We start from the raw sequence: 15,003 nt of genomic DNA, 5'->3' as shown, positions 1-15,003 counted from the left end.
TGCAAGCACTGGAAATCTGAAATTTTCATCTTTCATTCAGTTTCATGCAAGGAATGAGTCTGTATCAAAGTGTCAATCGGACAAACAACTTAACTTCAACATGTGAGACAAGGAATGGTTCACACTTCTTATATGTGGAATTAAAAGATATGCTCAAATTTCTAATAAGAAATTAAGCTTATATAATTTAGTATACTCATTAAGGGTGGATTAATTAAGGAAAGCTAGCATGGATTTGTTCAAGGCAAATTGTGTTGAACTAACTTGATTGAGTTTTTGGAGGAGATGGTTGATGAGGGTATTGTGGTTGATATAGTGTACAAAATACATAGACTTCCAAAAGGCATTTAATAAAGAGTCACCTTATAGGCTTGCCAGCAAAGATGGGGCCCATGGAATAAAAGGGACAGTGATAACTTGGACACAAAGTTGGCTGAGTGATAGGAAACAGTAGTGGTAAACTCTGGTTTTTCGGTGGAAGTAATACAGTGAGGAAGTAATACAGTGAGTTTCCACAGGGATCAGTACGAGGACCACTGCTTTTATTGAACTATATTAATGACTTAGACATGAGTGCACAGGGTACAATTTCAAAATCTGCAGATGACACCAAGTTTAGAATTATTCCGAGATGTGTGAAGGATAGTGATAGACTTCAAGAGGTCATAGAGAGGTTGGTGGATTGGTGGATATGTAGCAGATGAGATTAAATGCAGAGAAATGTGAAGTGATGCATTTTGGCAGGAAAAATGAGAATAAGCAATATAAACTAAAGGGTGCAGAACAGAGAGACCTGGAGGTTTATATGCATAAAGATTGAAGGTGGCAAGGCAGATTAAAAAAGCACCTAATATACAGGATCCTGAGCTTCATAGAGACAGTGTACAAAAGCATGGAGTTTTAATAAACCTTTATGAAACATTAGTTCAGCCTCAACTGTAGTATTCTGGGCACCACATTTTAGAAAGAATCTGAAGGCTTTTGAGAGGCTACAGAAAAGATTTACAAGAATGTTTCCAGTGATGAAGGAATTCAGTTATGTGGATAGATTGGACAAGTTGGGTTTGTTCTTAGGGAAAAAAAGATTGAGAGATTTGATAGAGGAGTTCAAAATCATGAAGTATCTCGATAATATAAAGATAAACTGTTCTCTTTGACCAAGGAATCAAGACACAGATTTAAGGCAATTGGCAAAAGAACCAAAGGTGACATGAGAAAACCTACTTTACACAGTGAATGGTTAAGATTTGGAATGCACTGCCCGAAGAGGATGGTGGAGGCAGATTTAATTGTGGCTTTCAAAAGGGACCTGAAGATTGTGGCTTTCAAAGGGACCTGAAGATTAAAAAAAAAAATTGCAGGGAAAAGGTAGCAGGGAGAAACTAGCTGAATTACTCCTTCAGAGTTGACACAGATTTAACAGGTCAAATGGTCTCCTTTCATGCTGTAACCATTCTATGATTACCATACGTTTGAAAAGAGCCTGCTAATTACCAAGTATTTGTTACAGATAAAGGCTTTCAGGTACCATGTGAGTATTGGATTAAGGGGTGACAATGCAGAAGACATGCTGCTACGCTGAGAAAGGGGCCACCCATCCCGTAGTCCCACATCACTCAAACTGCTCATCATTCTTAATGATCTGAGGGAGAGTGGACAGCACGAGATCAATGACACCTTGAAAGCACCTTTTTTCCCCCTTTATTCTTTCATGGGATGTTGGTGTCACTGACAAGGCCAACATTTGTTACCCATTCCTAATTACCCTTGAACTGAAAACTTCAGAGGGCAGTTAAGGGCCAACCACATTTCTGTGGGTCTAGAATCACATTTCCTTCCCTAAAGGGCATTAATCAACCACATGGGTTTTTACAACAATCAAGGAATATTGTAATGGTCAGCATTACTGAGACCAGCTTTATATTCCAGATTTATTAAGTGAATTTAAATTCCACCAGCTACCGTGGTGGGATTTGAACCTATGTTCCCAGAGCATTTGCCTGAGCCTCTGGATTACTGGTCCAGCGACATTACCACAATGCCACTGTCTCCCCCAAACATATTCAATCTGTTGCATCTGTCTCTCCATTGTGAAAGATAGTGAAGACCAGAATCTAGATGGCAGCCATTTGAACTTCCAAAGCTGCAAAGGCTGGTTGTTCTGCCATTGACAGCATTAGGACAGGCTGAAGGCTCCATTGTACAAAATCATTATGTAAATCATACATGTTTCAAGGATTAGTTTTATAACTTTTACAGGCTCCTCAGAAATTCATTAACAATGAAACTTCTCTCAGTATTGGCATAGGAGAAGGGCCTTGATAGGCACCTTAGAATTTTGGAAACAAGTAAAATTTAGGATTGATGTACTGCTTGTATTTAATACTGCTCATTTACCTGTTCACCATTTAATAGGTTAGACTAACATACCATAAATCACAGGCTGAGAATATTTATTTTTTCATCTATCAATGTCAAGGCAATAATATGATGACATATTGTATGTCTAATGAATCAGAGTACAAAGACAAGATTTCTGAACTTATTACCTGCTCTATATCTCAGCAAGTGTAAAACCATGCATTATGTTAAAGGGAGCATGGACCTGCTTAGGTTCTGGTTTGCTTATTCAGAGGAAAATATCCGGTGTAAAAACTGAAAACTTGACAAATCCAACAAATAGGAATGAGCCATACTGCCTCAAAATATGTCAAACTCAATAAGAACTATCATTTTGAATCTGTCCCCACCCTGGTAATGAAAGCTACATACTTTAAAATAGCAGTTTCATTCATTTCAAATCAGAGCCAAAAACACTGCTAACTGCAATAGCATGTGAGAAAGGGAAAAAAAAAAGAGAACGAGTGTGTGCATATACATGCAAAGAAAGAAAACGCAATGGAAGGTAGAGAGGGAGAGGCACACATGTGCAAAGGGGATAGAGAATCAGGGCGAGTGGCGAGGCGATAAAAATGTTTGCAAATGGTGAGAGAGAGAGAGAGACTTTGCAAATGACTAATAAGTAAAAAGGAGCTGAGAACAAACGAGGGAACTACCGATGACTGAGCAAGTTTATCTTGTGCATAGTCTAGGGAGGTCTTAGGTTTCAGCCCTAGTCTGTGTGGAGTCAGCTCATCTCAGCTGAGGCACTGGTAGAGCACTTTGGCTTTGGTTACTGTGTTGGCTCTGGTGTGAGGCCAGCCACTGACTTCTGTTGGAAGTGCATGTTTGACAATATGGGCTAAGGATAGATCAGATTTTGGCTATGATCTCTCCATGCTTGAGAAGCAAGTGAGAGAGAAAGTGAGTGAAACAGAAAGAGAGGAAGGGAGACTACTGAAATGTAAGGGTGATGGCTTCCTTCAAGTCATTTGAAAATAAAGAATTTTTTTACCTTACAGTGTCTTTCTCGCTCTAATGCTATTTTCAATTCATCTGGTGGCTCACATGTTGCTGGATGCTGTGCCTCGTTTCTTCTCATTTTCAGCAAGTCGCTCTCTTTAATCTGTGGCCAAGTGTTCACAACCGGAGCTTCTCCAGGAACATTGCCTGCAAACAGTTCAGTACCAAAAAGGTTAACACAAAAATGAGGATCAGTTGTTGTTGTAAATCAATCAGTTGCCTGACAATGAGACATCAATGTTCTATGTCAATAAGTAGATTACATGTTCCTAATTCACGGAATTCAATCTCCTCCCTCCCTTCATGTATGATGATGTTTTTTCTCCTTCTCCACAACAACCTTGGGTTTACAATATTTCCGCCACTAAGTGTATCCTATTCCCTTCAGAGATTAATGGCAGCCTTCAGTCTTGTAAGATGATGGTTTGTGTTGTAGTGGTCAACTCTGTTAAGCGTCGCCTGGTGTAGTTCAGGAGCCTCACTCTGGCATGGCAGTCTCTACCGCTTTTGCTGCAGAGACAGACAGTGGGCTGAGAAGATTCATGATTCACTGGCCTCTGTTTTCTCTGGGCCCTCTTCTCATCCAGCTGAGATTTTTGTTTCTGCTGGCCTCTTCCAATGCACTTCCAGACAGTCAGCCTCAAGAGGTCATGGCCATCAATGTCTGTCTCCCAGTTGTCAGTGTCAATATCTGCCATCTTCATATCTCGCTTGCAGGTGTCCTTGTAGCTGAGGTATGGACACCCAGGAGATTGTGACGCAGTGGCCAATTTGCCATGTAGAAAGTCTATGGGTATATGGTCATCATCCATCTGATGAACGTAGCCAAGCCAGTGCAGCTGTCGTTGGCTTCACACTGAGTGTACGCTGATAAAATCAGCATGTTCCAGGATCTCTGAGTTGGTGACCTTATCCTGTCACGAGATGCCGAAGGCATATCTGAGGCAATGAGGATGGAAACTGCACAGCCTTTTCAGCTGCTGTCCAGGTCTCCCCACTGTAGAGGAGTGTGCTGAGAATGCAGACTTGGTGGACTTGGAGTTTGGTGTTCTCAGGTTGCTGTTGCTCCACACTCTTTTACACAGATTGGACATTAACAGCTGCAGCTTTTGCAAATCATGTGTTGATTACAGCATCAAGTGACAGATTGCTGGTTATCGTGGAGCTGAGATATGTGAATACTGTAGATGTTAATAGATGGCAGGACGGCAATGCTTTGGATCATGACATTTGTCTTCCTGATGCTGATGGTCAAATCAAACTCTTTACAAGCATGAGAGAGTTTGTCCATTTTCCACTGTAGGTGTTCCTCAGTTTGGAATGTTAGTATGGCATCGTCAGCGTAGAGCAACTTTCTGATGAGGACTTGGCCTACCTTTACCTTGGGTCGCAGGCAAGCAAGGCTGAAAGGCTTCCTGTCAGTTCTGGTATGTAAGTAGACACCCTCGACAAATGACCCAAAGGCATATAACAGCAGCAAAGTGAAGAATATGCAAAAGAGTGTTGATGCCAGAACATGGTCCTGTTTGACCCCTCTGCAGCTCTCAAAGGGTTCTGATGTTGCCCTGTCATAGCTGACTTACCCATAATGTTGTCACAGAAAGAGGAGATCACACTAAGCAGCTTCAGCAGGAGGCCAATTGTCTCTAGCAGCTTAAATAAACCGCCTCTACTCACATGGCCAAATCCCTTGGTGAGATCGATGAAGGCATTATGCAGTGGTCTCCTTTGTTTAAAGCATTTCTCTTTCAGCTGCCAGACTGAGAAGATCATGTCAATTGCAGATCTTTCAGTTCTGAAACCACACTGGGATTCAGGATAGATGTGCTCAGCCAACATCTGCAGGGCAGCATGGGCAAATACCATTCCCCATGATGCTCAGTAGGGCGATGCCTTGATGGTTGTTGCAAATCGCTGTGGTTGTCCTTGTTCTTGTATAGGGTCACAATCTTTGTATCATTCATATCCTGAGGCACTGCGCCCTCCCTCCAGCAGAGGCAGATAAGTTTGTGCAGATGCTGCAGGAGCTCCGGTTTCCCATGCTTGATCAGTTCAGGTGGTGTTACATCAGCACCTGGAACTTTGCCCATAACTAGCGAGTCAATAGCTTTGTTAAGCTCCTCCACTCTGGGTTCAATATCCAGCTCTACCATGACAGGCAGGCTTTCTATGGTGTCTAGAGCTTCCTCAATGACAGTATTCACCCTAGAGTACAACTCAAGGTCATGTTTTGCCCATCTTTCCAAGTCAGTCATCTTTCCAATTGCAGTCAGTGATGACCTCGCCTGCCTTTGTTTTCAATGAAGCTTTTTTCTTTGCTGATGGACCTGTTGCCTTTTTTTGATCCCTTCATACATGCTCCTGACATTCCACGTCTCTAAGGGCATCTGGATATTCTGGCAGTAGTCATTGGCACTAGCAGTCTGTTGGACTTTACGTCAAGCGACTTAGTGCATTGAGAGTTTTCTCACCAGGATCTCCCTAGTAATTAATGAAAGTGGGACGCTTGGCTTCAATGACAGGTTCCATCACAGTGATATAAAAATAAAATACCGAGGATGCTGGAAATCTGAAATAAATACAGGAAGTGCTGGAAAAACCCAGCAGGTCTGGCAGCATCTGTGGAGAGAGGAACAGAGTTAACGGTTTGAGTCCAATATGACTCTTCTTTGGAACTGAAGAGAGATAGAAACGTGATAGATCTTATGCTATTAATGAAGGGAGGAGGGTCAGGAGGAACAAAAAGGGACGTCAGGGCTAGGTTAGCGGGCAGGAGAGGTTAAATGGCAAAGATGTCATGGAACAAAAGGCAAAGGGCGTGATAAAGGTTGTAGGAAAGAAACAAAGCATTGGTCCAGAGTAAGTGTTAATGGCATGGTTTATTCTGAAAGAAGGTGTTAATTATACAAAGCTCGTGGTAGCAGCAAAGCTCAAGAAGCCTCTGTCCGTTCTCATTTATCTTTCCCAGGCCATGATGTCTGAGGCATGGGGACCATGCCTCATGGTCTGCGCCCACTCTTGCGTTGAAGTTCCCCAGCAGGTAACGATGTTCTGACCTCACGATTCTGCTGATAGCAGTCAAGCTCCTCCTCTTTTGCCTCTGTAGTGAAGCACAGCTTTGAAGCATAGATACCCATGAGCTTAACTGGCCCTATTTGAGTTAGGAGACGAATGGAGAGAACACATGCGGAACCATTTGTTGGGGGAGGGGTTCTATCATTGAGAGTAGCAAGTTCCTTATGGTGACGCTTATGTCTTACTCATGTGTTTTCCTCTAAATTCTTCCCCTGTCAGATGAACATATGATGTTTTCCCTTGTGATATGCTCTCAGCAAGCCTGGTCTCTTGTAGGGATACTATGTCAGTGTTCTGCCTATCAAGTTCCATGTCGATCATAGCTGTCATGCGCATGTTATCAAACAAAGCTGCAAGTCATTTGCCAATCCTGTGCACATGGCCCTGACGTTCCAGTTTACCAAAGAGTTGGCATCTTCCTTCTTTTTGTTTCATTTGTTTCCTTGGTGGGATGGGTTCTGTCCACTTGGTGATCAGAGATTGTAAGCTCCAAGCACCCATTGGAGTAGATGGACTGTGGTATGACCTTACTAATCGGGCAACTGTTCAACTTGAGGTAGGCAGTGGCTGATCGGTGGGACATGATGGTCCCTCCCACCGCAGACAGCCCGTAGCCCCCAATCTCTTCAACAATCCAGTTGGGGTTATCACTCGTAACTGCTGTCTCATGTGTTGTGTTAATGCTCTGCAGTCAAACTGGAGTGTCCTCCCTGGGCAAAATTTATGGAGATTCTGGGCTGTCCAAATGTCATGATTCCCCCATGATTCACCCAGGTGGAGTTCAAAGGAATTCAAAGCACTACATTTGGCACGGGCTTAGTTGCAGGAGTTGCCAGAAAGATGTCTTATTTACACATCAGTCTGCCTTTGGGCTCCACTCCAGATTTTTTGTCAGGGTTTACTCCCTTAATCTTCAATTCTACTGGGGTACCCACGAGGCAGTGGCGCAATTCATCTATAGCTGGGAGTTTGGTTCATGAGTGCCAGGGCATGTCCACATGCCAGTGGGCCTGTGTACTGTACGTCTGGGGGCCAAACCTCCTCAGGAGTTCCTCTGAAGCTTTAGCCTGGGACCACAAGGGATGCAGTTTTCATGTGTCACCACAAGGAGGCACAGCTGAGGACTTGCCGATGGAGAAGCTGTATACTGGCAGGGAGAAGCTTATACATTTGGCTCTTGGTTTGCATTGCTGCTGAAAATGAGAAGCAAACTAGCACACAAAAACAGAAAATATGCTAACTCTCTTCACCCACACACTAGTTGCATCACATTGACCTGTTGGACACACAACAGAACGTTGTGTTTCCCTGCATAAAGTTGGGGCATTCAGTCAACACCTCACTGATGGGTGGTCAACAGCAGATACAAATATATGTTCTACCATTCATTCACTGATAAAGCATGCTGTCCTTCTCACTTATATGTAAGACAGATGTTCTTGAGATCAAATGGCCTGTTGCGGTCAAAATCTGCTGCTGGAGAAATATGAAACAGAATCTAAACCCTGACCCATGAAATACAAGCTTAACAATACACAAACCATAAAAACCTGCAAAAGCATAAGGCTGAAGCAGGTAACTTCAGGACCTTAATAATGGGAATAACCTAAGCAAAAGGGTTTACAAACTTTGTTTTAAATTTATTCATTGGACATCATTGGCTAGGCCGGCATTTATTGCTCTAGCCCTGATTGCCCTCGAGAAGTTGGTGGTGAGCCACCTTCTTGAACTGCTGCAGTCCATGTGGCATAGGTACACCCACAATGCTATTAGGAAGGTAGTTCCAGGACCCAGCGACAGTGAAGGAATGGTGATATAGTTCCAAGTCAGAATGGCATGTGTCTTGGAGGGGAACTTGCAGGTGGTGGTGTTCCCAATGCACTGTGCAGGAGCATTACAAGCAAAATTTGACACCAAGTCACATAAAGGGATATGAAGGTGGATGGCCAAAGTCTGATCAAAGCTAGGTTTTTAAGGAGGGTCTTAGAGGACGGAAGAGGAATTCCAGAAATTAGGGTCGAGGTAGCTGAAGGCATGGCCACCAATGGTGAAATGATTAAAACTGGGAATACGCAAAAGTCTAGAATTAGAGAAGGAGATTACAGAGATAGGCAGAGGCAAAGCCATGGAGGGATTTGCAAACAAGAATGAGAATTTTAAAATGGAGACTTTGCTTACTTAGGAGACAATATAGGCCAGAGAGCACAGGGGTGATGGGTGAACGGACTGAAAAATATGGGCAGCAGAGTTTTAGATTACCTCAAATTTATGCAGTGAAGAATGTGGCAGAATGTGGCTATGATCTGGATCTTCTCTCAAACATGACTTTCAAATTCCTGGACTTCAAGACCTCATTTCTGTGCTGCACTCATTTTACTACATCATAAGACTAAGCTTGTGTTTCTGTTATGCTGCCCTTAGTTATATTTTGAAGTAACTATGACCACCATACAGCCCTTCCCCATCATTGCTGTGCATGAGGAACATGAATTCCCAGCTGAGGTAGGTCTAGCCACTGATTACATTGTTTTATTAGCTTCAACTACAGACTGTTCCAGAGGTGTCAGCTGTGGCTCAGTTCATAGCACCCTCGCCTTTGAATCAGAAGGTTGTGGGTTCATGTCCCACTCCCGGAAACCAAGAACTGTGAATGTACTCGAAAGAGTTACATGCGATCTGTTGATAACTCGAAAGAGTTACAGACTGTTCCATGTCAGAAACTCACTCCCCCTAGGCTGAAGTCCAAATCTCTGCTGCTTCTGAATTTTATGGTGACTTTCAACTACCCCACCATCTTTCTGTTCTGTAACCTATTTTGTGCACCTCCTGGATCTTCATTTGGTGCGTCCTCTAACATGCTACCCTTAAAAAGCTTCCGAATTTCACTAGCTACACCTGGCTCCAAACTTGGAGAACAGTTCGTTGATGCTCCATACTGACTCCACCCTACTTATGTCAATATTATCTCACTAAGGGACTTCAACTCTGTACTCCCTTCCAATGTATCCTATCAATTTCCAAATTATTAGTTTTTTATGCATCCGAATAAGTGCTCCAAAATTAATTTTTTGGAAGGGTTGTTCTGTGCATCTGACATATGTAAGGGAGCGACATCCATACGATTCCTGTTGAACACAACACCCTTAAGTTTCTTATTTTACCTGTTATTCCAGTACCTTGGAAAACTATTTACTAAGTATAGTGTTTAAATTGAAAAGGCAACTAAGGGGAAAACATTCAATCCAATATTCAAATCCTCAATAAATAGTTATATGGTTCCAGGAGTGAGGGACTTCAGTTACAAGGATAGATTACAGAGGTTGGGGCTGTTCTCCTTAGAGAAGAGAAGGTTGAGGAGAGGTATTGATGGAGGTATTTAAAATCATGAAAGGTCTGGATAGAGTTTTTTTTAAATTCGTTCATGAGTTGTGGAAGAAACTATTCCTGTTGGTGGAAGGATCAAGTACCAGAGGACACCAATTTAAGGTGAATAGCAAAAAAACTAGAAGGGTACTGAGGAAGAAATTTTTTATGCAGCAAGTGTTTTTATGCAGCAATCTGAAGCGAATTGCCCAGGCGTGGTGGAGGTAGATTTAATTGTGGCTTTCAAAAGGGTATTGGATAATTATCTGAACTGAAAAAAACTGCAAGGCTATGGTGAAGAGGAAGGAGAGTGGGACTAGCTACGTTGCTCTTGAAGACAGCCACATTGCCATGATGGGCCAAATCACCACCTTCTGCGCTGGAACCATTCTATGATTCTAACTCCAGCCAGTGATGTCTAAATAAATGGCTGCAGTTCTTGCTGATGAGTAAATAAATAAATGTTAGTATTCCTCCAGCATGTCCCCCCCAGCCCCATCAAAAATTCAATTCTGTCACAATGTCTCCAAGCCAGTAAACTAGGTGAAACATTCAAGCAGGATATGCAATACAGTATATCTCATTCAATAAAAAACTAGACACTCCTGCCCTGATATTGCAGGGAGAAGTCACAGTGGTCCTGTTAAATTTAACAAAGAGATTAGATCATGGGAGGGTGGGGTCAGCCAATCGCAGAGGGAGAAACAGGTTTGCTTGATGGACCAGGAAAGTTGAGGCAGTTCTCCTGTTCTTCCTGGCCCATAAGCAGTGCTAGAAAGGCACTTATCTATGGGATCTAGCCTTTCCCAGCTCCCTCCACTGCCAGGTTTCCCCAGCCCTGGGAAACCCAGCACACCAGCATTACATCTAAAAGTCTGCTAAAATTTGAAGCACACTGCTTTATTAAAATATTTAAATCATGGGCCTGCCTCTGGAGAGCAGGATAGTTGCCCCCCTCCCCAACCTGCCTCAGTTGGAACTGCAAATGGTCGTGCTGAAAGTGACTTTCTGGTCTTTAAAATTTTAACCAACCCCAGCCAGACCCTAGGGGTTATAATTCCACACCAACAACACAGCAATTGGCTATAAGGTGAAATTTGCCTCAAGATTTTGATAATAGAATAAAAATAGCTGGAGGAAAAAAATTGTACTGTTCCATCACATAGAAGCAACTTTATCAAAAGGCAACATACACAAGGTGAAAGCAATTCGCCCAAGAATCCAAAGCTGCCAGATGGCATCTCAGTGAAGCAATATTTGTTATTCTCAAAATTGGAAATACAATGAAGGTAGTTGTATTCCATTCCATCTGCTTCCCAATTATGGAAGCAAAAGTTAAACTGGAAATTGTGCCAAAAGCTGTAAAAGGAGTTTGAACAAGACCTGTTACTGTTGGTAATACCAAACAAAAAGTTTTTTTGACACAGACAGTGAGGGGGAAACAAAGAAGGAAAATGAAAAAAAACATAAGCATCGATTAATAACATGAATACTGAAGGAAAATACAGTTGAAAAACACAATGAAAAAGCGAGGTTGAGTAAAAGACCAAAACAACATTACATCATAATGTTGCAAAGAACAATACTCAACTGGGGTCATTGCTCAAAAAGTCAAATGTGTTATGAGCATGCCTAATGAGTTACCTAAACAATGAAGAGGAAAAAAAAGGAGAGAATATTTTTCTCTTTACTTGGCAGACATGGCTTACCTCTGGGGGTGGTAGAGGAAGACTGTAATTGCAATTTTACTATGGTTTGTTTTTTTGTTGCCAGTTCTTGCTCCAAGGCAGAAATCTGTATTCGAGCAGAAATAAAATGCATGCTGTATTAAACAAAGGCAATTATTTACAATATAGAGAAAAACTCTTGAAGAGCAGAAAAAACAGAACCACAAATATGTACAGGCTATTAAGTGAACTTAGCACAAAACCAAACTGATCTTCAGCCTGAGCAGCATTTAACCTTGGAATAAACTCATCCAAAGATTACTTCGCAATTAGATTTTATCATGGGCACAGTAGCATAATGGAGTTACTGGAGTACTAATCCAGAGGCCTGAACAAGCAATCCGGATAATGTGAGTTTAAACACCAGCATGGCAGTTTGTGAATTTGAATTTAGTTTTAAATATACATCTGGAATAAAGAGCTGGTATTCATAGAATTATACATGAAGCTGTTGGATTTTTTTGGTGGGGGGGAGGAAAAGATTCCTGTTTGTTGTTACTCAGCTCATTTTACATGTCGTCACCAATGTTTCAAGTGGCCTAGCAAGTCACTGAGTTGCATCATCCCAGTTTTAAGGCAATTAATGATTGGTAATAAATGCCAGTCTTGCCAGCAACACCCACTGAGAATGAATTAAGAAAAAGCCTTAAACGTTTAGGTACATAGCCTTACAGCTACATATTAAAGGTTCATTAATGTCCTTTAGGGAAGGAAATCTGCCGTCCTTACCTGGTCTGGCCTACATATGACTCAAGACCCACAGCAACATGGTTGACTTTTAACTGCCTCCCGAGCAAGGGCAATTAGGGATGGGCAATAAATGCTGGCCCAGCCAGGGACGCCCACATCCCATAAATGAATCAAAAAAGAAATATGTATTATGCTTTACATGATGTATTGATTCTGTCCTATAAAAACTACACATCCTCTGGCTTGAACATTGCAAGTAGTAATTATTGAAAATGTTACAAGTTTTTGCACATAGTACAAACTTTGTTCAATACTTTTCCTGTCGCGATTGTCCATAATGCTACTTTCCTTCATTTTTTTTTCTGTCAAATATGATCTTGCCCAATGATTTTATTCACCTTTGCTCAAACCCTTCAACTTCCACGTACAAGCTTTGTGGTGCTATGGTAACAGCACCATTTTGCCAGAGGTTGGCTCCATGTCAGCCTCTTGATCCCTGTAACAGTGCTTGCTATCAAAGGGCTTCAAGTTTCTTAAAAACTTGAAATGTTTTCGAAATGCAGAACTTTTAACCTTTATTTTATAAAAATCAAGACATTTAAAAGCCACACTGTCTGTTCACAGCAGTAACCCAGCTCATGCAACATCAGGTATGGAATCCTCCTTACGGGTTTCTGAAGCTACTGTGAGAAACCACACTACCCACCTGTACCAGCCTAGACTCCCAAACTACAATGGACACTGCATCATCTACTGCTACCTAGAATTTCACACTCCCATCAGTCACTCCAACACATTCCAGCATCTGAACCACATACCCCAACCAACCATTGTATGCCTTCCTACCATTGTACTCCATCAAGGATCTTGCAATCCATCAGATGCTGCACCCATTTCCTGCCATGTGGTTCTTGAACCTCATTGTCAATTGCAAGCCCTCCACACAGGGGAGTGAGGAAGAGGAAAGGATCCAGGAATTGAGTGAATAATTGAAAGGAAGAAGAGAAGAAATAGGGGGAGCAAGTGGTAAGTAGTGCTGTCATGCCCAGTGAAGGCACGTCCTGTTCATAACTTCAAAAAGGGACTGTGTTCCTAGGGAATTTTCTGGGACTGTCTTTTACTTTTGAAAATTGACACTGTGGGGTTGGAAAAGATGGCTGCTGAGGGGGTCACGTGACTCAGTCTGTGGATTCCAGAAAACACTGCTACACTGTTGACAGGACAAAGGAACATTCCAGAATAAAGGAGGTAAGAATATCCATATCCTGAAACCATCCTAACTGCCTTCCTGACTTGAATGGACCATTCGGAGACCAAGACAATGATTGTCCCAAACCCCAAGTGGGGTGTCAGCTACAACCTGGGTGTTTGTTTGCAAACTAACTAAAATCAAACACCATATTTGGAACAGAGCTGTGAAGGATCACATGGTAAGTAGGCATGTTGGTCACCCTTGAAAAAAAAATGGCTTTTAATTACTTCAAAGGAGAATGGAGAGAGATCAGATCTCTTCGTCATTTTATTCCCCTCTCCACTCCCTTTCAATCTGTTTTGCTTTTTAGAGAAATTTGCTTAACTTTTAGGTTTTTTAACATCAAATTAGAGCAAAGCAATACATCAGTTGTGTGCCTCTTTCTGTCTCTCTCATTTATGCACAAAGTAATAATGAGCAATTAAATTTTGTGCAAAAAAAATGGGGAAAATAATTAATTGGCTTCAAGCTTTTTGGAAAGCCAAACTAACATACTTTCTTGTCTGCTTAACAGACTTTCTGAAGCTCAAAGAACACAAAACAAAAGCTGCATCAGCAGGTGTTAAATCAGAAGACTTTATACACACACCCTCCCAACACCTCCCCACTTGCACACACTCCCTACCCCCAGAGAAAATCTTCCACCAGTTTAGCTGAATGAACAGACTACAATACATTCTGCGAAGTTAAGAACACTACACATGTTCAGAATGATGACTTATGGTTAAAATATTCAAGTCCATATCTAGGCTTTTGGGAGAGGCAGTGTCCTTCAAAATAGAAGGTATTAAAAAATGCAAGAAGACTATTTAGAAATATTTTACATAATTTAGTTAAGTTATTGTAATTTTTAATTGATTTAAATTCTTGTTTGGGGCATTAAATGCTTCATCAGCTTAACATTTGCCATAGGGAAGATGTTAGAAGCTATTATTAAAGATGTTATAACAGGGCACTTAGATAAATTCAGGCAAAGTCAACATGGCTTTGAGAGGGGGAAATCATGTTTAACCAATTTATTGGAGTTCTTTGAAGAATTAACAGGTGCTGTGGAAAAAGGGAAACTGGTGGATGTGCTGTACTTGGATATGCAGAAGGCATTTGATAAGGTGCCACATCAAAGGCTATTGCAGAAAATAAAAGCTCATGGTGCAGGGGGTAATATATTGCCATGGGTAGAAGATTGGCTAGCTACAGAGAGTAGGCATAAATGGCTCATTTTCTGGTTGGCAGGATGTGATGACTGCCATAGGGATCAGTGTTGGGCCTCAACTCCTTACAATTTATATAAATGACTTGGATGAAGGGGCTGATGGTATGGTTGCTAAATTTGCTGATGACACAAAGGTAGGTTGGAAAGTGAGTTGTGAAGAGGAGGCAAGGAGGCTATAAAAGAACATAGGGAATATAGTGGGCAAAAGAATATAGTGTGCAAAAATCTGGCAAGTGGAGTATAATGTAGGAAAATATGAGATTGTCCATTTTGGCAGGACA

General features: G+C 41.8%; 1 protein-coding gene across 8 annotated transcripts in view; it reads right to left on the bottom strand.

Annotated features, from left to right (window-relative positions):
* The window catches only part of tank (TRAF family member-associated NFKB activator), an 81,003-nt gene that overhangs the window by 44,097 nt on the left and 21,903 nt on the right, over nt 1-15,003 (bottom strand). For 5 of the 8 annotated variants that reach the window (XM_078552265.1, XM_078552261.1, XM_078552264.1 and 2 more), the window contains exons 3-4: nt 11,550-11,634; nt 3,395-3,549 (exon numbers count right to left, since the gene is read on the bottom strand). In XM_078552265.1, the coding sequence (XP_078408391.1) occupies nt 3,395-3,549; nt 11,550-11,634 (240 nt within the window). The remainder of the gene's footprint in view (nt 1-3,394; nt 3,550-11,549; nt 11,635-15,003) is intronic. The other 3 variants (XM_078552268.1, XM_078552267.1, XM_078552269.1) reach the window with 1 other exon arrangement.

The sequence above is a fragment of the Cetorhinus maximus genome, chromosome 11 (genome assembly GCF_964194155.1).
Source record: "Cetorhinus maximus chromosome 11, sCetMax3.hap1.1, whole genome shotgun sequence".
Classification (NCBI taxonomy): domain Eukaryota; kingdom Metazoa; phylum Chordata; class Chondrichthyes; order Lamniformes; family Cetorhinidae; genus Cetorhinus; species Cetorhinus maximus.
The sequence above is the reverse complement of the archived record's forward strand: the minus strand, read 5'-3'. Positions and strand labels throughout refer to the sequence as shown.